This window comes from Oncorhynchus clarkii, chromosome 8, assembly GCF_045791955.1.
Source record: "Oncorhynchus clarkii lewisi isolate Uvic-CL-2024 chromosome 8, UVic_Ocla_1.0, whole genome shotgun sequence".
Taxonomy (NCBI): Eukaryota; Metazoa; Chordata; class Actinopteri; order Salmoniformes; family Salmonidae; genus Oncorhynchus; species Oncorhynchus clarkii.
In genome coordinates, this window is record NC_092154.1 from 24,941,842 (window position 1) to 24,964,068 (window position 22,227).

General features: G+C 43.2%; 1 protein-coding gene across 1 annotated transcript; it reads left to right on the forward strand.

Moving 5' to 3' along the window:
- The first annotated feature begins 1,491 nt into the window (after positions 1-1,491).
- On the forward strand, positions 1,492-21,073 carry LOC139415421 (uridine-cytidine kinase-like 1). The gene is made up of 12 exons (XM_071163521.1): positions 1,492-1,518; positions 6,716-6,787; positions 12,041-12,230; positions 12,371-12,432; positions 16,438-16,457; positions 17,189-17,287; positions 18,318-18,411; positions 18,509-18,575; positions 19,104-19,222; positions 19,663-19,770; positions 20,461-20,626; positions 20,918-21,073. Exons 1-12 carry the CDS (start codon positions 1,492-1,494, stop codon positions 20,992-20,994), a joined length of 1,101 nt encoding a protein of 366 aa, XP_071019622.1. The 3' UTR covers positions 20,995-21,073.
- The last annotated feature ends 1,154 nt before the right edge of the window (positions 21,074-22,227 follow it).

Consider the following 22,227-nt stretch of genomic DNA (forward strand, 5'->3'; position numbering starts at 1 on the left):
TGGCCTTATACAGCTCTTAGTGCCAACATCTGTTTGTGGTGGTAAATAGACTGCTTTGAAAAATATAGATAAACTCTCTTGGTAAATAGTATGGTTTACAGCTTATCATGTGGTATTCTAACTCGGGCGAGCAGAACCTCGAGTCTTCCTTAATATTAGAGATTGCGCACCAGCTGTTGTTAAGGAAGAAATAAACACCGCACCCCTTGAGCTTACCCTACTCTGCCATTCTGTCCTAGAAAAAACTGCTAGAATATTATCCATGTCCTTGTTTAGCCAAGTGTCCGAAAAACATAGGATATTACAGTTCTTCGGCCTCTAGATCGTCGTGTCTTTCTCTTCCGAGTGTCTGGGAGTAGGGCCTGGTCAGGGTTGAGCAATGTGTCCTTTGCTGCCAAAATCTTAATCCAAATTGAGGTTAGTGATCACTGTTCTGATGTCCAGAAGCTATTTTAGGTCGTAGGAAACGATGGTGGAAATATGTAAAAACCAAAGTTAAGACGAGCTATAAAAAAAAAAACACAATAGCAGATTTGGTCTGGAGCCATAAAACGTCTGCTATACATTCCAGCGCCCTTCTTCTGAAGATGCCCATGAAAGGGCCACCCTGCTGGGCTGCTCTGGCCAGCACTCTGCTACTGATGGAAATAGTAGGAAGTCCACTGGGGTTGAATAATCAACCTGCCTCAGAGGTCAAAGAGGAGAAAGAAAGAGGGCACATAAAAGGAGTTTGACACTTTCTCTGGTTAATAATTCCAGACAGATGTAATGTAATTTACCGGATGGATTGCTTCATGGTCTATCAGTCAGTCTGATGGCTGGGTTTCATTGTGACAACATAGCTAAATTCGAAGTGAAATCCATTTTATTTGGACTATTTTGAAAAACAGCTTATCCAGGCAGTTTTCAGTTCCATTTTGTTGTCTTAAATATTCCTTCTGTGCAAGTTTGAAGCCTAACTCAGCAGTTTTGAACTTCACCCTGTGTTATCTGAACCATTGCACCTCTCTGGTTATGTATTCACTACTTAATAGGGGTTCCACTGCCAGTGCAGCAGCAGACACTACAACCACTGCATTCTGTGTTTCACAACCACTGCATTCTGTGTTTCACAACCACTGCATTCTGTGTTTCACAACCACTGCATTCTGTGTTTCACAACCACTGCATCCTGTTTTTCACAACCACAGCATGTATTGTTGGATTCACTCCTGCCGTTGTTGTTTTAGATTCCTAGTGTACGTTTGTCGGGAGTCCCGCTTTACCCCCGTTTCCTCCTGCAGGCCTGTGTGGAGGAAGTGCCTCTGGGAAAACTACAGTGGCCAGTAAGATAATTGAGGCTCTGGATGTTCCTCCTCTCCATTTACTCTTTCTATAAGGTATACTACAGGACTATATCTATAAGGTTAACTTAGTTTTCTAGAATCTTTCTACTAAAAGAGTATCATGTAAATGCTATAAGGAGGACACCAAGGTAAACTATAAGAAGATATGCTTAGCCCCAGGACTTTATCCTTGGTAAGATCCTGGCTTTATTTATAAGGAAGGCTCTAAGGTAAACTCGCCAAACTAGTCCCCTGTGATTTTGTATAGGAGTAGTACAGAACTATCAATACCCTCTGCAGCAGAGATGGGCAACTACCGGCCAGCCTGCAGCCCCGCTTGTGTGTGTGTGTGTGTGGGGGGGGGGGGGGGGGTTGGGGGGGGGGGGGGGGGTCCATGTCAGTCCATGTCTCAACTTACGTTTGAGAGTTAGAATACAAAAGGTGCAATATTTTTTACATGTGGTTGTGCATCAGCAGTTTTTCTCTTATGTCAGTCACTGACAGTCACTCAATTAGCCCATGTAGGCTAACATTATTTAGATTGGTAGGTTAGTCTAGCCAGATATCTAAACTTCTAACTTCACTTAGGGCCTCCAAAATGCTAGGCCCTGTAAAGTATTGTGGGTACGCAGACTCGCGAGCCACTGCGGCCCCTCATGAGAAGTTCCGATTTTTTTATGATCCTCCCCCATCAAAGTTGCCCATACCTGCTCTAGAGGCATGCTCATCCTACCCAGGCAGACCCACTAAACTCAATAGCATTCTGAGACTGCTGCTTGCATTGTTTCCCTGTTGTTAAAGAAAGTTTAACAGAACCTGGTTGTGGTGTGTTTACCCTGATTTGTCCTCAACTCAACGGTCGGCCATTTTAATCCTGATTTGAGCTTTTTAATTGCATAAACCTCTAACTGAATAATTCATATCAATTTACTGTAGTGGCCATGTTCTCATTTGAGGGAATGGCTTTAACAACTCATACTTTGTTGTAGGCTTGTGTGAATTTAAAACATCTCTATATATTGACTATCACAAAGGGCATTTCGTTATAGTAATTCCATTCGGTGTTTAAAGTCCATGACAAAAAATAAAATCTTGGTCGACCTAGAGTCTGTTCTTTCGACCAGTCGATAGGTCGAAATTTAAAAATGTGTATTTTTCCCTATATAGACACACCCTTTGCTACTGAGCTTGTCTGATGCTTTAAGCACACTGTGTTTAAATAATGAAGACACAAATTATTTAGCCTAGCCAGAAGAAAAAAATGTGTTCCTGACCCTCTTCCTCACACTGCTGCTGGCCTTCGCAGATTCTACTATTACGCTCCTGCTGCTACACCAGGGGTCGGCAACCCTTTCCATTTGTAGTGCCAATTTATCTTACCATTTCTACTGATCTGCGTGCCAGTTATGATTTTAAATGCACATTTTCATGGAACAGTTGCATTTCATTTATAATAGTCTTCAAATCTCAATCATTGTGGTTAATCAAAATTCAAAAAGTAACTTCTATTGGCATTGCCAACTATGTAAAAAATAGTTTACATAAAGCCAACAAATAAAAAGATTACAGCCTTAAGGTAGAAAATATCCTGATTTAAAAATAAATATCCTATAAATCACATTGGCTACGCATTGCCTGTTTGCAAGGTGCTTTAAATATTTGGTAAACTATTAACTTAGGTCCGGCCTGAAAATCGCACTAGCAAACTTCTAACATTGTATAAATATTCTGGGCCCTCAGTTTCCCGCTATGAAATAACACATATGGAATCATGTAGTAACCAAACAAGTGACAGCTTTGCACACGCTTGGCATTCTCTCAACCAGCTTCACCTGGAAAGCTTTTCCAACAGTCTTAAAGGAGTTCCCACCTATGCTGAGCACTTGTTGGCTGCTTTTCCTTCACTCTGTGGTCCGACTCATCCCAAACCATCTCAATTTGGTTGAGGTCGGGAGGCCAGGTCATCTGATGCAGCACTCATCACTGTCCTTCTTGGTAAAATAGCCGTTACACAGCCTGGAGGTGTGTTGGGTCATTGTCCTGTTAAAAAAACAAATGATAGTCCCACTAAGCGCAAACCAGATAGCATTCTGCAGCGATACGCCATCCTGTGGTAGCCATGCTGGTTAAGTGTGCCTTGAATTCTAAATATATCAGTGTCACCAGCAAACCAACTCCACACCATAACACGGCCTCCTCCATGCTTTACGGTGGGAAATACACATGCGGAGATCATCCATTCACCCACACCGCGTCTTACAAAGACACGGCAGTTGGATCCAAAAATCTCAAATTCGGACTCCAGACCAAAGGACAAATTTCCACCTGTCCATTGCTCGTGTTTCTTGGCCCAAGTAAGTCTCTTATTATTGGTGTCCTTGATTCCATATGTTTTTTCATAGGTTTGATGTCTTCACTACCATTCTACAATGTAGAACATAGTACAAATACAATAAAACCATTGAATGAGTAGGTATGTCCAAACTTTTGACTTGTACTGTGTGTGTGTACACACACACACACACAGTTGAAGTCAGAAGTTTACATACACTTAGGTTGGAGTCATTAAAACTTGTTTTTCAAACCACTCCACAAATTTCTTGTTAACAAACTATAGTTTTGACAAGTCGGTTAGGACATCTACTTTGTGCATGACACAAGTCATTTTTTTCAACAATTGTTTCCAGACTGATTATTTCACTTATAATTCACTGTATAACAATTCCTGTGGGCCAGAAGTTTACATACACTAAGTTGACTGTGCCTTTAAACAGCTTGGAAAATTCCAGAAAATTATGTCATGGCTAGAGAAGCTTCTGATAGGCTAATTGACATCATTTGAGTCAATTGGAGTTAGGCCTTGAAATACATCTTCAAACTCAGTGCCTCTTTGCTTGACATCATAGGAAAATCAAAAGAAATCAGCCAAGACCTCAGAAAAAAATTGTAGACCTCCACAAGTCTGGTTTATCCTTGGGAGCAATTTCCAAATGCCTGAAGGTACCACGTTCATCTGTACAAACAATAGCACACAAGTATAAACACAATGGGACCACGCAGCCGTCCAACCGCTCAGGAAAGAGACGCGTTCTGTCTCCTAGAGATGAATGTACTTTGGTGCGAAAAGTGCAAATCAATCCCAGAAAAACAGCACAGGACCTTGTGAAGATGCTGGAGGAAACAGGTACAAAAGTATCTCTATCCACAAACTAGTCCTATATCAACATAACCTGAAAGGCCGCTCAGCAAGGAAGAATTCACTGCTCCAAACTGCCATAAAAAAGCCAGACTACAGTTTTGCAACTGCACATGGGGACAGAGATCGTTCTATTCGGAGAAATGTCCTCTGGACTGATGAAACAAAAATAGAACTGTTTGGCCAGAATGACCATTGTTATGTTTGGAGGAAAAAGGGGGGGACTTGCAAGCCGAAGAACACCATCACAACCGTGAAGCACGGGGGTGACAGCATCATGTTGTGGGGGTGCTTTGCTGCAGGAGGAACTGGTGCACTTCACAAAATAGATGGCATCATGAGGGAGGAAAATTATGTGGATATATTGAAGCAACATCTCAGACATCAGTAAGGAAGTTAAAGCTTGGTCGCAAATGGGTCTTCCAAATGGACAATGACCCAAAGCATACTTCCAAAGTTGTGGAAAAATGGCTTAAGGACAACAAAGTGAAGGTATTGGAGTGGCCATCACAAAGCCCTGACCTCAATCCTATAGAAAAATGTGTGTGCAGAACTGAAAAAGTGTGTGCGAGCAAGGAGGCTTATTGCGGGAAGCTTGAGGAAGGCTACCCAAAACGTTTGACCCAAGTTAAACAATTCAAAGGCAATGCTACCAAATACTAATTGAGTGTATGTAAACTTCTGACCCACTGGGAATGTGATGAAATAAATAAAAGCTGAAACAAATAATTCTCTCTACTATTATTCTGACATTTAAAATTCTTAAAATAAAGTGGTGATCCTAACTGACCTAAGACAGGGAATTTTTGCTAGGATTAAATGTTAGGAATTGTGAAAAACCCAGTTTAAATGTATTTGGTTAAGGTGCATGTAAACTTCTGACTTCAACTGTGTGTGTATATATATATACTTGTTTTTGTTTTTTTGACTACCTGACCAAAAAAATCTTGATCGACCGACCAGTCGACTAAATAAGGACAGCTCTAGTTTAATTGTTGCTTTCATGTCCTCAAGACGCAATACATTTTCATGGCTGAAAGAAGCACAGCTATCCAGAGAAACAATGAGATTACTTGTAACTCAAAACTTGTTTTATGAAGGGAGTGTTAATGTAATTAAGCCATAGAACCCTAGGGAACCACGAGTCTATCTGTACATATAGCCAGCATTCGTGATGGACTTTATAACACATTATCAATAAAGAATGACTATTTTGCCTGACTACTAGGGAACTTAGAGGTCACTTGGCTCCCTCCCTCTGAGCTGTTGCCTCTATTATTTTAAAGCCATTTTAAATCACCAGGGGGTAGTAATGTGGTAAATTAATGAAACCATGAACACTTTTTCTCTCTGTGTGAGATCCACTCCCCTCTTTCTGATCAATATGAGTTATCCTGGTCATTCACTGCAGCTCTGTAATGGGGTCGTGACACTCTGTAGCTCTGATCACATCTGATCGTAACAAGCTGGCCTGCACTGTTCTGCTCAGCCACCTCTGGCATTACTTCCAATGGTTAAAAAATCACATTACCCATTATCGGAGCTGCAGTGGGAGGTAATTACAGCAAACAAACTGGGGCGGCAGGTAGCCTAGTGGTTAGAGTGTTGGGCCAGTAACTGAAAGATCAATCCCCGAGCTGACATGGTAAAAATCTGTCATTCTGCACCTGAACAAGGCAGTTAACCCACTGTTCCTTGGTAGGCCGTCGTTGTAAATAAGAATTTGTTATTAACTGACTTACCTAGTAGTTAAATAAAGGTCACATTTAAAAATATATATATATTTTTTAAACTGCTTCGTTTAGGGCCTTAAATCAGAGAGGAATTTGCCGGAGGATTATGGGGTAGAGAGCAAGGGATGAGCGGGTATAGGCCAGAGGAACAGAGGGAAGAGGGGGGATTTGGAGTGTCTCTTAAAATTTGGTTTTACTGTAAACATGGAGACAGGACTGCAGAGGGGAGCTGCCAGGAGCTGTGTCCTTTGGACCTCGCCAACCCACCTGTCTCCCTCTGCCAGCCACACTCCCACGCTCTTACCTGGCACACCTGGTGGGCACATCCTTCATAATGCTTGAGAAACCTGGTCCAGTCCCTGTTCTGCCATATGCTGTCTGCCTAATTATGTACTGTCAGTGTACACCATCTGCTTTGTGTGGTAATAATCTCTCTTTATGGTGTGTCCTCTTTTTTGCAGAAAACTGTGTATGGTGCCAATGTTGTCATATTTGAAGGGATTCTAGCATTTGCCAACAAGGAATTTTTGAAGGTAAGGTTGTTTTTAACTTTTTTTAAAGGGATGGTCTGAGATTTTGGCAATTAAGTCCTTTTTCTACTAATGTTAGCTGTTCTTGTAGCTATACTTTTAGTCATTGCGCTAACACTAGCTAACACTATTAGTCATTGAGCTAACTACTAGTACACTAGTAGTTTCACGATGGCCCTCGAAACTACCTTCAACTTCCTTCAAACTGCACGCAGGCACATAAAAATGGTGTGAGTTCATCTGACTCTGGGTAAGTCAAATGGTCTTAATTGACAATATTGCTCTATCCCTATAAGGTGAGATGTTCCCTTTTCTTTGCTACTTTTATTCCTTGCTCCTCCCTGGTCTCCAGTCACCCAGCTCTCCCTCTCACCCCACCCAGCAGACCTGATTTAATCACTCTGCAGAGACACAAGTCAGGCTAATTAAACAAATAAAACAAAATGTTATTTGTCAGATGCTTAGTAAATAACAGGTGTAGACTAACAGTGAAATACTTACTTATGGGTCCAAGATTACATTTTTTTGTAAATAGTGACATGAGGAATAAATATAGTTAATAATAATAATAACAAATACAATTTTAAAAATGGTTATATACACGGAGTACTGCGCTAATGTGCAGGGGGTTTGAGGTCATTGACATAGCTATACACCTATAGGTAAGGTGACTAGGCAACAGGATAGATAATTGACTGAGCAGTAGCAGCAGCGTATGTGGTGAGTGGGAAAGTGTGTGTGTGTGTGGAGCTGATATTTCTTCTGAGTGGCAGTCCTGCGGCAGTGCCCCCTTCACATCTGTGTGGGTGTGTGGACCATGTTAATTCCTTAGTGATGTGAACACAGAGGAACTTGAGGCTCTCGACCCGCTCCACTACAGCACCATCAAAGTGGATGGGGGCATGCTCACTCCTCCATTTCTTGTAGTCCACAATCAGCTTCTTTGTCTTGCTGATGTTGAGGGAGAGGTTGTTGTCCTGGCACCAAACTCCAGGTCTCTGACCTCCCTATACGCTGCCTCTTCATCGGTGATCAGTCCTACTGCCAATGTGTCATCAGCAAACTTGATGATGATGTTGTTGGAGTCGTGCGCAGCCACGCAAATGTAGGTGAACAGGGAGTACAGGAGGGGACTAAGCACACAACCATGAGGGGCACCCGTGTCGGTCAGCATGGGGGATGTGTTGTTGCCTATCCTCACCACCAGGCTGCGTCCCGTCAAACTCCAGGATTCAGTTGCAGAGGGAGGTGTTCAGTCCCAGGGTTCTGAGTTTGGTGTTAACCACTGAGTTGTCGTCAGTGAACTGTTGATCTGTTGGGGTGGTATGCAAATTGGAGTGGATTCAGGGTGTCTGGGATGATGGTGTTGTGAGCCATGACCAGCCTTTCAAAGTATTTCATGGCTATAGATGTGAGTGCTATGGGGCGATAGTCATTTAGGCAGGTCAGCCCTTGCTCTGAGTAGGTGTCCTGGTATTCTGTCTGGCTCCCTGGCCTTGCGAATGTTAACCTATTTAAAGGTCTTACTCACATCGGCTACGGAGAGCAAGAAGTCGTCATGGACAGCTGGTGCTCTCATGCATGTTCAGGGTTGCTTGCCTCGAAGCGAGCGTGTCTTTTAGGGTCGCGTTGCTGGGCAGCTCGCGGCTGGGTTTCCCTTTGTAATCCGTGATAGTTTGTAAGCCCTGCCACATCCGTTGAGCGTCAGAGCTGGCGTAGTAAGATTCGATCTTAGACCTTTATTGATACTTTGCCTGTTTGATGGCTCGTCTGAGGTCGTAGCTGGATTTCTTATAAGTGTTTGGATTAATGTCCAGCTCCTTGAAAACGTCAGTTCTAGCTTTTAGCTAAGTGCAGATGTTGCCTATAATCCATGCCTTCTGGTTGGGGTATGTAAAGTGCCTTTAAGGATTCACAACCCTTGACTTTTTCCACATTTTGTTGTTACTGCCTGAATTTAAAATAGATTCATTTGAGATTTTATGTCATTGGCATACACATAATACCCATAATGTGAAAGTGGAATTATTTTGTATTTTTAATTAAAAATGAAATGCTGAAATGTCTTGAGTCAATGATTATTCAACCCATTTGTGATGGCAAGCCTAAATACATTCAGGAGAGTAAATTAGCTTAACAAGTCACATAATAAATTGCATGGACTCTGTGTGCAATAAGTGTTTTAAGGTGGTTTTTGAATGACTACATCCATCTCTACCCCACACATACTATTATCTGTAATATTCAACCACAAAGACCAAGGTGGTCCTCCAATGCAAAGAAGGGCACTTATTGGTAGATAAATATATATATATATTTGTAAAGGAAGCCTGTACAGAATAAAAAAAATATTCAAAAACTTGGCAAATAAATTAACTTTGTCCTGAATTCAAGATTTATGTTGGAGGCAAATACAACACAATGCATCACTGAGTACCACTCTTGATATTTTCAAGCATGGTGGTGGAGGCTGTATTATGTTATGGATATGCGTTTCATCTCAAGGAACAGGAATTTTTTTAGGATGAAAAGAAATGTAATAGAGCTAAGTACAAGCAAATTCCTAGAGGAAAACGTGGTTGTCTGCTTTGTGGCCTAGTTACAGTTTTGACTTAAATCTGTTTGAAAATCTATGGCAAGACATGAAAATGGCTGTCTCAACAACCAACTTAAAGAATGTGCAAATATTGTACAATCCAGGTGTGCAAAGCTCAGAAATACTCACAGATGTAATCACTGCCAAAGGTGACTCTAAAGGGTGTGAATACTTATGTAAATTTGATATTTCTGTATTTCCTTTTAAATACATATGCAAAAAAAATGTAATACATGTTGTCACTTTATTCTGGTGTATTTTGTGTAAATTGGAATCCATTTTGAATTCAGGCTTTAACACAACAAAATGTGGAATAAGTCAAAGGGTATGAGTACTTTCTGAAGACACTGTACGTAGGGTCACTGTGTGGATGACGTCAATGGACTTATTAATGAAGCTGGTGACTGATGTGGTAAACTCCTCACTGTTGTCTGATGAATCCCGGAACATATTCCAATCTGTGCTAGTGAAACAGTCCTGTAGCTTAGCATCCGCTTCATCAGACCACTTCCGTATTGGGCGTGTCAATGGTTTGAGTTTTTGCTTGGAAGCAGGAGGATAGAGTTATGGTCTGATTTGCCAAAGAGAGGGCCTTGTATGTGTGTGGAGTAAATGTGATTTAGAGTTGACACAAGTAACATGCTGTTAAAAATGAGTTATGGAGAAGCCACGAGAAACGCTGCCTCTTAATGTGCATTTTCTTGATCGCTGATTAGGGTCTTTGTGTCATAGAAAAAATATAGATGAAAAGTATCTTGGTAAATAGTATGGTCTGCTGCTTATCATGAGGTATTCTAACTCAGGCGAGCAAAATCTTGAGACTTCCTTAACATTAGAAATCACACACCAGCTGTTCTTAAGACACACACTCTTCCTCCCTTTGTCTTGTCCGAGTCTGCTGTCGGGTCTTTGCGATGCATAGAAAAACCAGCGAGACTTACTGCCATGGCCTCGTTCAGCCACGACTCAGAGAAACATAGGATATCACAGTTTTTCAGGTCCCGTTGATAGGATAGTCTCGAACGGAGTTCATCCAGTTTGTTCTCCAGTGACTAAACGTTTGCCCATAGAACAGAGGGCAATGGCGGTCTATTTGTTCGCCGACCTAGTCTCGTCAGGGTGCCGGCTCGCCTGCCTCTCTTTCGCCGCTGCTTCCTCTTTCGAGTCCTGGGGATTAAGGCCTGGTTTGGCGTAAGCAGGAAGGAAGAAATGCATGAAAAATGTCCCTTAAGATTAAAACAAGTGTAAATTAGTACTATTTTAGTACAATTGATGGCAGTTCTTCAGGCAACCCTTGTCAGCTATGATTATCTTGGTCCTCTTTATTTCAACAGATCAACAACTTTTCACAAAGACTACGTTGGCTCTTCTAAATCCATGAAGTAGAGTCTAGACTTGCAGCCTGCCTAGGACTCTCCTTTCCTTCATTATATCTAGAGGTTGTGTTTGGCCAGTGTGTCAGTGAATGGACTAGACTGTGTTTTATTGATGGTGCTGTTGATGGGTCCCTTAGTTCTCTTCGATCCGCCAGTGCTGTGTGTACAGAAATCCATACAAATTAAACTCTGAGCACATGGGTTTGCATTGGCAAAGCACTTCTGTTCCTGGTGATTTATCAGTTCAGCCATTGTAGAGTGAGGTTGGGCTACGCTTGGCAAGGATGAGAAGCCAAACAATGCAGATAATTGGATGTACTTTCATTTACATGTTTTCTATAAAAGTGTTGTTGTTTTACTTTTAAGATGTATGACTTTAAATCACTGTAATTGTGGCTCACTTAGTACTAAACATTTCTAATCAACCAGTTTATTTATTTTCCTATAAATTGGTTCCCTCTCAACCCTTTGCCATGACTCCAACAGGCCTTACCCTGCTGGCTGCGCCAAGTGTCCGGTCCGTTCTGGCCCGACAATGAGTAGCCATCTTTAATGCTGTAAAATGTTCCTAAACTGCCCTGCTCATTTCCCCAAATGACAGAGGTGAGGTCCTGAGAGAGATGCTGAGCCTCAGCCTAGAGAAATGGAGAGGCCAGGTTGATCTACTGCCAAGCCCCTTCTCCCTGTCCTATCATTGCCCGTCATGTGGAGAAGCTGGAGCCCTTCTCCTCATCCCTTCCTATACACTGACGGCTCTACTGGCGTGGCGCTTTGGGTTCGCCTGGTTGGTCAGGAAGCATATTTACTACGCAATGACTGACCGTCTCATTGGCTGTCTGAGTTACCCTCCAACACTCAATGGCCAATGAGTCATCAATAGCTCTTTTTGGGTTGTTGCCTCTTTTTGCGTCTCCATCGCATACAGTGGTTCTGCTGGACCATTACTCCTACTAACGTTTGTTTTGCTGAGGTTAGAGCTTTGAGCACTGCATTTAGTTACCCCTAACTGGCTGATGATGGCTGTTTCAAATGATGTGTGTTCAGGAAAAGAGCATTAAAGACCCAAAAGGCAATCTTTACAGTAGATCCGATTTAACTTCTTTCAACCCTGGGATATTGATTTCCCAACCGTCATGTATGTGGGGTGTCCCACCCTTGAAGGAATTTAGTTTTTACCCAGCACCCCGCCATGAAATTATATCTTGGGTTAACACTGCCCTATGAATTGATTATATACATGACCTCTCTTAACCCTCTCTTTCTCTCCTTCTCGCTCTCCCCCAGCTGCTGGACATGAAAGTGTTTGTGGACACAGACTCAGACATCCGTCTGCTCAGGCGTCTGAAGAGGGACATATCGGAGCGCGGCCGTGACATCAGCGGAGTCATCAAGCAGTACAACAAGTTTGTCAAGCCTAGCTTTGAACAGTACATCGAGCCCACTGTACAGGTGGCTGATATTGTGGTCCCCAGGGGTGAGTGGTTTGTAGATAGCTACTACCACAGTAGTTCTTTAGATTCAATTCAGAATAATACAAGTATTGTACAAATACTTCTGAAAACTATAGCGATTCTGCTATAAAAGTGCAATGTGTGTATGTGTTGGCCACTTCATGGGGTGAGAACTTTGTTGCCTTGGATCTGATTGTTCAGCATGTTCACAGTCAGCTTGAAAATGTATGTGTGTATGTGTGAATCGTGCTCTATCTCCAATACCTCTTCCCATAGACCCTAACGTGAAAGCATGGAGGAGTCCTTCCTATCTCTGTACATGTTGTCATCTCTCTGGCTCACACCATGCCCAGAGTTTGTGCATGCCAGCCTGACATGACCCCTATCCCATGGTTCAGGACTAGGACAATGAGTGTTTCCTGACCACCTTCCCTATCAAGAAAAACACTTGGTGCTACCCATGACCTCTGAACCCTGTCCTATCCCTCAACATGGGTGGGTCATTTCTGGATTAATGAAATGATTGATGATGAGTCTCATTCTCTAGGAGTGCTCAAGACTACGTCCTATTGTACTATGTCCTATTGTACTATGTCCTACTACATCCTATTGTACTATGTCCTACTACGTCCTATTGTACCATGTCCTACTATGTCCTATTGAACTATGTCCTATTGTACTATGTCCTACTACGTCCTATTGTACTATGTCCTACTACATCCTATTGTACTATGTCCTATTATGTCCTATTGTACTATGTCCTACTACGTCCTATTGTACTATGTCCTATTGTACTATGTCCTACTACGTCCTATTGTACTATGTCCTACTACGTCCTATTGTACCATGTCCTACTATGTCCTATTGTACTATGTCCTATTGTACTATGTCCTACTACGTCCTATTGTACTATGTCCTACTACATCCTATTGTACCATGTCCTACTATGTCCTATTGTACTATGTCCTATTGTACTATGTCCTATTGTACTATGTCCTACTACGTCCTATTGTACTATGTCCTACTACATCCTATTGTACTATGTCCTACTACATCCTATTGTACTATGTCCTACTACGTCCTATTGTACTATGTCCTATTGTACTATGTCCTACTACATCCTATTGTACTATGTCCTATTATGTCCTATTGTACTATGTCCTACTACGTCCTATTGTACTATGTCCTATTGTACTATGTCCTACTACGTCCTATTGTACTATGTCCTACTACGTCCTATTGTACCATGTCCTACTATGTCCTATTGTACTATGTCCTATTGTACTATGTCCTACTACGTCCTTTTGTACTATGTCCTACTACATCCTATTGTACTATGTCCTACTACGTCCTATTGTACTATGTCCTACTACATCCTATTGTACTATGTCCTATTATGTCCTATTATGTCCTATTGTACTATGTCTTATTATGTCCTATTGTATTATGTCCTATTGTACTATGTCCTATTATGTCCTAGTGTACTATGTCCTATTGTACTATGTCCTACTATGTCCTATTGAAACCAGCCGACTCAAACTCAGTTGTCCTGTATATTCACTGTTTCAATCTGGTATCCAAAAGTAATCCTGAAATCTCAGAGGCTAGTCTCCAAGTAGAAGTTGACCCAACCAGTTGCCCATTCCACTTCTGCCCTCTAGTGGTCAGGATTCACCAACACACGTTATGAATTTGTCATGTAGATTGTCTGTCTGGTATCGGGCTGAACTAAACTCAACGCTTTCACTTCACCAAGGGCCTCCTAATGGATTTATAACTGAGTGGCTATTCCTCATACTTTACATGCGTGCGTGTCAAGGGCATCCCATTTATCTGTCAGCGCCATGACCCATATGCTCCGACTCCCATCTTTAATACTTTGTTCTCTGCTGTTAGACCCCTTTTATGGTCCCTACAAACCATGATCTACACTGAGTGTACAAAACATTCAGAACACCTGCTCTTTCTATGACAGACTGACCAAGTGAATCCAGGTGAAAGCTATGATCCCTTATTGATGTCACCTGTTAAATCCGGTTAGCTCAGTGTAGATGAAGGAGAAAGGTTAAAGAAGGATTTTTAAGCCTTCAGACAATTGTGACATGGATTGTGTATGTGGGCCATTCAGAGAGTGAATGCCTTTGAAGGTGGTATGGTAGTAGGTGCCAGATGCACCGGTTTTAGTGTACCAAGAACTGCAACGCCGCTGGGTTTTTCACGCTGAACAGTTTCCCTGTGTATTAAGAATGTCCACCACCCAAAGGACATCCAGCCAGCTGGACAAAACTGTGGAAAGCATTGGAGTCAACATGGGTCAACATCCCTGCGGGTTTCGACACCTTGTAGAGTCCATGCCCCAACGAATTGAGGCTGTGCTGAGGGCCAAAGGGGGTGCAACTCAATATTTTTGGTTACTGTACCACCAACAAAATTTTGCTCTGCCCGGAGTACCCCTGAAGTACCTCCTTGTGCATTTTACTTGTAGGCCTATGGTCTCTGGAGTCGTACACCCGTACACTCGTACACCCGTACACCCGTCGGCGATTGGGTAAAAGAGCAAGAGATCAAGAGACAGCATGTGCTAAAGAGAAAGCAAAAAGTGTGTGAGCACGTGCCTGCGTTTGTGAGGATTTGTGGATTAAGGGATCTCTGTAGTAAAATACCATTGTGTGTTGTGTGGATCAAGTAATGAACGATGTCCAGTGGAGAGAGACGGAGGCCGCTCGTCCTCCATACATCACTGTGAGTGTCTGATGATGATGAGGACAGGGCCTGTTGTAGCCTAATGAACCATAACACCCTCCACTAACCATAACACGCTCCACATCATATAGCAAGACTGCTGAGCCCACCATAGTACTTCTGTTCAGGAAAGCCCCAGGTTTGGGGGACATTCTGTTTGACATGTACTAGATGTTAGGTAGAAACCATTTTGGTTTCCAACAATAAAACAAGTAAAGCAAATATGATGCCCCATATGGAAAAGGAGCTGAAAACCGTATTGCAAAAAAAATATTGCCCAGAAAATGTACATTTCAAATGAAATTCACTCGGCTGTTCACTGGGCCTTGCTGTGAGAGCAGCGCACCAGAACGTAACCTGATCTGATGCATGATTATACCTTCATGTAGAGAGAGCTACCGGTTCATTTGAAATGATGGAAATACACGCTGCATTACATGGAAACGGGAAACCAGTAAAGATACCCAGAGCTTATCAGATGACACGCTGAATGTCTGTGTGATTCATGGAAAAATGGAGGGGAATGTAATATGTCATCAACGGGAAGGATGTTTGTGTTGATTTAAAAGGGTGGTGGGGACTGGGGACATTTGGCTTTGGAAGGTTGGAATGGCTTGTTTTGTTTTGTTCCCTGTGTCTGTAATGAAATACTTGCTAAACCCTGGCCGAATGCACTCTAACCATCTCAGCATGAAGTCACAGTGAGGTATGACTGCCACGCCCCCCTCCCAATCCATCTACCCCCCCTTCCTTGTGGTACCTGTCTTTTATTCTGTTTCCTGTCATCAGAAACTCAGAGAGCACATCAAAGAAAAAATATGTGCCCAGTCTGAAGGATTACTGACTTAGACCAAACAACTTATCTTACCAAATATTGTTGACATGGTCAATTAATGAAAATGCCAAGAGGAATGTTTGTGTAAACTAAATGAAAGGCTGTCCACCTCCTTTCTTCCACACTGTCAGTCATGAAAACTATCGCTAACTCCATGAGGATGAGCTCTGGTTAAGACCTAAATAGACAGTTGGAAGATGTCATGGATAGATCACTTTGTGGTAGCTGCAAGTAGATGTAAGGAATTCCTTGTTATCGAAAAAGATCAGAAGCTAACATCACATTAACCAAAGACCGAGTATAATCTTGGGTTATCCCTCCATGTTTATCAGATGACCTCACACTAAGGCCATTGAAAATATTGTCAAACAACTCCTCCCAGTCAGACTTGAACCATTGAAATGTCGTCTGGTCCTGAAGCCGTCCCCTTGCTGAACAGGGGCCCTAATTCTCCCCCCCCCCCCCCCCCCCCCTCCACCCCTCCTAGGGCCCCCTCTCAGCCTGCCCTCACACCACCTCCCTGCCCTATCAGCTTCTCCACAGAGATCATATGGCATCTACTCTGTCCTGCTGCCGTCTAATTGTTGTATTTTCTTTCTTCTCTTTGTCATCTCTCTTGTTCTCGCAAAATGAATATTTATCACCTTCTGCAGAGGAAACTCCACTGGGATATGTGAGGATAAACTCTTGCATCTTCATCTTTTTTTTGGGGGGGGGGGTATCCTCTTCCCCTCATTTCCATGTATTTAATGATCTGTTGTTAACATTTCATCCAGAACCAAAGCCAAACCTTTGTTTGCTGTCATTGCTGTTTTTCATTTATCTCTGAACCAACTGCTTGATTATTTGTTTTCTTTCTGCTTTGTACACCCTAACTGGCCTGTATTTTGGTTCCAGATACACAAATAGAAAAAATACAGTACTAAAGTATTTAGAGGGAGTTGTCTTGGCTTCTTTAATTGGCAACAACATTGTAGAACATATAGCAAAGTGTTAAATTGCTTTATGGCATTTCTATTTCTAAATAGAACCACTGTTTAGTACTGTACAACGCAAGTTATTTTCTAGATTCTAAATGGTCCTAGTTTTCCATTGTCTGCCAGTAAAGCACCATATACTCCAGACTGGACCAGAGGAGCCTGTTCAAGCATTGCTGTTGCCAGGATCTGCACACAAATACCCCTCACCCCACTTTGCCAGGCTGTGCAGCCGTGACCTCCAAACATGTTCACGAGGAGGAAAGTAAAATATCCCAGTGGTATCTTACTTTTGTCTCCCTGGCTTGACTGCTGTCTCTGTGTGTTGTTGTAGTACTGTGAACTCCCCAGCAGTGGTCTGTCGGTGTTGTAGTACTGTGACCTCCCCAACAGAGGGCAGTGGTCTGACTGTCTCTGTGTTGTGTAGGTCTGTTCTGGCCTCAGCCCACCAGGGACAGCCCCTACCCAAGACCCTCAGCGTCATGGAGGGCACCCCACAGGTCCAGGGCATGCACACCATCATCAGGTAAGACCATAGAGGTTTGGAAGAGCGCTGGGGCCCGGTTTCTCACACTGTCAACACTGTCTCTGCACTGCCACGAGTTTATAATGAATATACACTCAGTGGCAAGATTATTAGGTTCTCGAAAATGTTTTGCTCCCTCAGACAGTGTGTCACGTGGCTGTGGCTTGCTATATATGGCAGGCAGACAGGCATTGTTACTGTTTTGAACGTTAGAATGGGCAAAACGAGTGACCTAAGCAACTTTGAGCGTGGTATGATCGTCAGTGCCAGGCACGCCGGTTCCAGTATCTCAGAAATGTCCGGCCTCCTGGGCTTTTCACGCACGATAGTGTATATGATTTACCGAGAATGGTGCGACAAACAAAAAACATGCAGTCCAGTGGGTGAAAACAGCTTGTTAATGAGAGAGGTCAAATGAGAATGGCAAGAATCGTGCAAGCTAAAACTGGCAAATAACAACTGTGGTTTGCAGAACGGCAACTCGGAATTCACAACTCGTCGGTCCTTGTCGCGGATGGGTTATTGCAGCAGACGACCAAACTGTTCCACTCCTATCAACTAAAAACAGGAAGAAGCGGCCCCAGTGGGCACGCAATCACCAACACTGGACAATTGAGTAGTGGAAAAAGATCACCTGGTCCGACGAATCCCGGTTCCTGTTGCGTCTTGCTGAAAGCGGAGTCAGGATTTGACGTTAGCAGCATGAGTCCATGGCCCCATCCTGCCTGGTGTCAACAGTACAGGCTGGTGGTCTAATGGTGTGGGGAATGTTTTCCTGTCTTACGTTAGGTTAGGTACCTTGATACCAATTGAGATACGTTTGAATGCCACACCTTGTACAATCAATGCCCTGAAGAATTCAGGCTGTTCTGGAGGCAAAGTTGGGCCTGACCCCATACTAGATGGGTCTACCTAATTAACTGTCCACTGAGTGTACATGCACACACCCTCACTCCCAGGTGTGTGTGTGTGTGTGTGTGTGCACGTGTGTGCGTGCGTGCGTGCGTGTGTGTGTGTGTGTGAGAGAGAGAGATAAGGACACTAATCGTGACGAGTTCATCTTCTACTCCAAGAGATTAATGAGGCTCCTGATAGAACATGCCCTCTCCTTCCTGCCCCTCAAGGTGAGTGGCCCTGCAAATGCATGGCCAATTCTATATCACCCCTTGTGCACAACCATACACTAATGTAGGTCTCTACTTTGCCTCTCATCCTCTCTAGCCTGTGCAAGTGGAGACTCCCCAAGGTTCCATCGATGAAGGCAAGAGACTCAGTGGTAAAAGGGTAAGGCTCTGTGCTGATACCTCTCCACTTTCACACAGGGTTTTGGGCCCTAAACTGCAATAAAGTATCAATGTACTCCCTGATACTACATTACAGCAAAATTGTCACAATCATGCTGATTGCTAATTGTCATTCTTGGCCAGAGATTTTGCAGTGGTTAAACTAGTGTTATCTCTCTCCAGTCCTTGTCTTCATCACCATTCAATCTGCTTTGTTAACGTGTGTTTTTACTAGACGCCTGCATTGAAAATGTCTCGTCACAAAATGTGTGGCAGTGTGGATGGGCCAGAGAAAATCATTAATTTCACTCACGTTATGGGGATGTGTTTTCTTGGCTCTCAGTGGGAGCAGTTCGGTTAGACAGCAGGGTTATTATGACTATATTACTCTACTGCAGATGTCTATCTCCTGACATTAGGCTCTGTAACATTGAACGCTCACCATGCTGATCCTTCTGCTCAATGGACGTTTACTTGCAAACTAACTGTGAGGGAGTGTAAAGCTATTTAATTGTGTGTGTGTGTGTGGATCGCAGGCGTGTCCATACTGAGAGCAGGGGAGACCATGGAGCAGGCTCTGATGGTTGTGTGTAAAGACATTCGCCTGGGAAAGATCCTCATCCAGACCAACCATGACACTGGAGAGACAAAGGTAGCACACAAATATATCAGTCCTGTAGTTCACCAAGGCTTCTGTGTGTTTTGTGTGGCCCTCTGTCTGTGTTGCAAGGCTTCACGCACACCCAGACATTAACCTTTCAACTCTGAGACCCTAAAGCAGGAGTGTACGATTGTATCGGTCGTCTGTTTTGTCTGTGGCTTCATTCAAGGCTAGGTGTCAGTCTCATGGCTAACTAGCCTCATTGACCTCAGGTTCACTTCCTCATCAGGGTCACAGACTATCCATATCTTTGAGATAATACCGTATGATGTCAGATGTTGTCTTCATGCTTTGGCCGTTTCTTCTTCAGCTGTACTGGTTTCATTCACAACAGATGCTCAAATCGTGACATTTTAAGTTAATACAATCCACAAATTAAGACATTGTATAAAATGTTATTTGACCACTGCTGTCCTGTGTTCCCTGTCCAGCTCCACTACCTGCGTCTGCCTAAGGATATCAGTGAGGACTATGTCATCTTGATGGACAGCACTGTATCCACTGGGGCTGCTGCTCTAATGGCCGTCCGAGTGCTGCTGGTCAGTTCTACTTTATTCTACCTCATTCTACTTCTCTTGTCTAGTTGAATATTCTTGTGTTAGTCTTCTCTACCCTGCCACACACATGTTGAGGAGGAGTTGGGGCTTGGGGGTTTATCATCCAGATAATGTTGGTTACGCCTGAGACATGGCCTGGTGTTGAGGTAACAGGAGAGCAGCTCTGCTGGTGGAGACTGGACGACCACAGCGGCAGGAGATGGAGGAAAGATTTGGATGCTTGTTTGCTGTCATGAAACACTGTTTTAGTTCAGTAAGTTCAAGGCTCTGTTTCATTTGTGATAAGGCTGCAGAGCTAAAGGTACAGCTCTTGTGCTTTAGTCTTCGCCCCCTTGTGAAATGGAAACATTTGGGGTCAATAATTGCCGTCCACCACGGTGGCCAAAGTCCATGGTTCTGTTTGCCCTCAGAGAGCAAACTTCACTGCATCCAGGTCAATCCAATACTTTTCTCCCATGTCAATCTCTGCGAAAGATATTCATGGTCGTGTGTGTTTGTCACTAGAAGCATTGGTTGTAGTATGTATGTTATATTTGACAATAAGGCGCCGAAGACATCAGACTAACCCCATTAAGGAGCACGTTTTGACAGGTAGTGGGAACTGGGAAGAGCTTGAGATCTCCACAAGTCTGGCTATGGTTGCCACCCATGTGTATGTCTGACACCCTGAAGGACCATGATGTCCAGGAGGATAAGATCTTCCTGCTGTCTCTACTGATGGCAGAGATGGGCGTCCACTCTGTGGCCTACGCCTTCCCCAAGGTCCTCATCATCACCACCACCACCGTCGACAAGAATGTCAACGACGAGTACCACATAATCCCTGGCATTGATGGGTGTCTCTCTCACACTCTCACATACACACAAATATCCACATTTTCCTTCATAACTTTGGCCTCATGCTAATCCAGTGAGTAAGCTGTTTGACTGATCTGAAGTGATATGACATTGTGTGATGACCTAATCACAAATTGAAAACATCCAGATTGTCAGATGTAGCTGGTTCCACAGCTCTGTTGTGAATCAACCCAGACTCCGACCCACGTGTTCCATCAGCAGGGCCACTGACACACCCCTCATTGTCACTAGTCCAAGTCAACATGACTGACTCTCCTCTCTCTTCCTCCAGGTAATTTCAAAGATCGTTATTTTGGGACGGACGCTCCCTCGGACTGGTATGAGAGTGATGAAGGGATGGATTACTGAACTGTGGAAGAGGAGGGAGGGGCGGTCAGCACACGAGCACGTAGACATGCATGCCCTTGACCTGCTCCTAAGAGCTCTGGACCCCCACTCAGCACCCCGCTACTGCCCAACATCTTGGGCACCGCCCTGTGCCAACTCCTCCCCCCTGAGCGAGGTGGAAGGTCATGAGGCTACCTACCCTCCTGAGGAGGAAATGCGATATTAGCTTAACATCACTGCTCTAGAGGAGATCTGCATGGAGGAATGTGCCAAAATACCAGCAACAGTGTGTGAAAACCTTGTGAATACTTACAGAAAACGTTTGACCTCTGTGATTGCCAACAAAGGGTATGTAACAAAGTATTTAGATAAACTTTTGTTATTGACCAAATACTTATTTTCCACCATAATTTGCAAATAAATTCATTTAAAATCCTACAATGTGATTTTCTGGATTTTTTTTTCTCATTTTGTCTGTCATAGTTGAAGTGTACCTATGATGAAAATTACAGGCCTCTCTCATCTTTTTAAGTGGGAGAACTTGCACAATTGGTGGCTGATTAAATACTTTTTTGCCCCACTGTACATGGCTCTGGTGATACCTATAAGCCCATACACATCTATTCACTGATGAGAATACTTGACATCAGGGAAGGAGAGAGAAAACCGTATGTATCTGTTAGTGCCATATCTTAACTGTGCTTCAATAACATGAAGATGAATATTATATGGTGATGGCCATTGTTATTTATAGGGGAGACTTTGTCTTATAGCTGAGAAGAGCATGTTAATGGTCTGAGGGTACAATGGACCAGGTAGGTAGTGAACATATAAGGTAGTATAGCTAATAGGTAGCTTTAAGCTCAATATAGCCTAAATATTAGTTAACAGACCGCTTCTATGGACATTCTGTACTGTCCTCTCTGGTCTTAGGCAATTGTTCACCAAAAACATAATAATTTGCTTCATTGTGGTTTAAGATGATTCACTTGAATTAGGGAAAGTATTCATTATTTGAGGCCATTTTGGTTTCCTTCCATCACCGATATGGAGCGTACCGAAGGGCCCGTTAGTAGGGAAGTCCGTTGATTACGCCGAACATCGTCCCGTTCATCTAAGGCTGGGTTAAAGCTAGATATGAGGAGTAGTATGGGAACTTTGAAGCCCACAAGTGTGTTGCATTGTGGGGAGTAAATTAAAGGCCCAGTTTAGTCAACAACTTGAGTTTCCTGTGTTTTATATTTCCACACTATG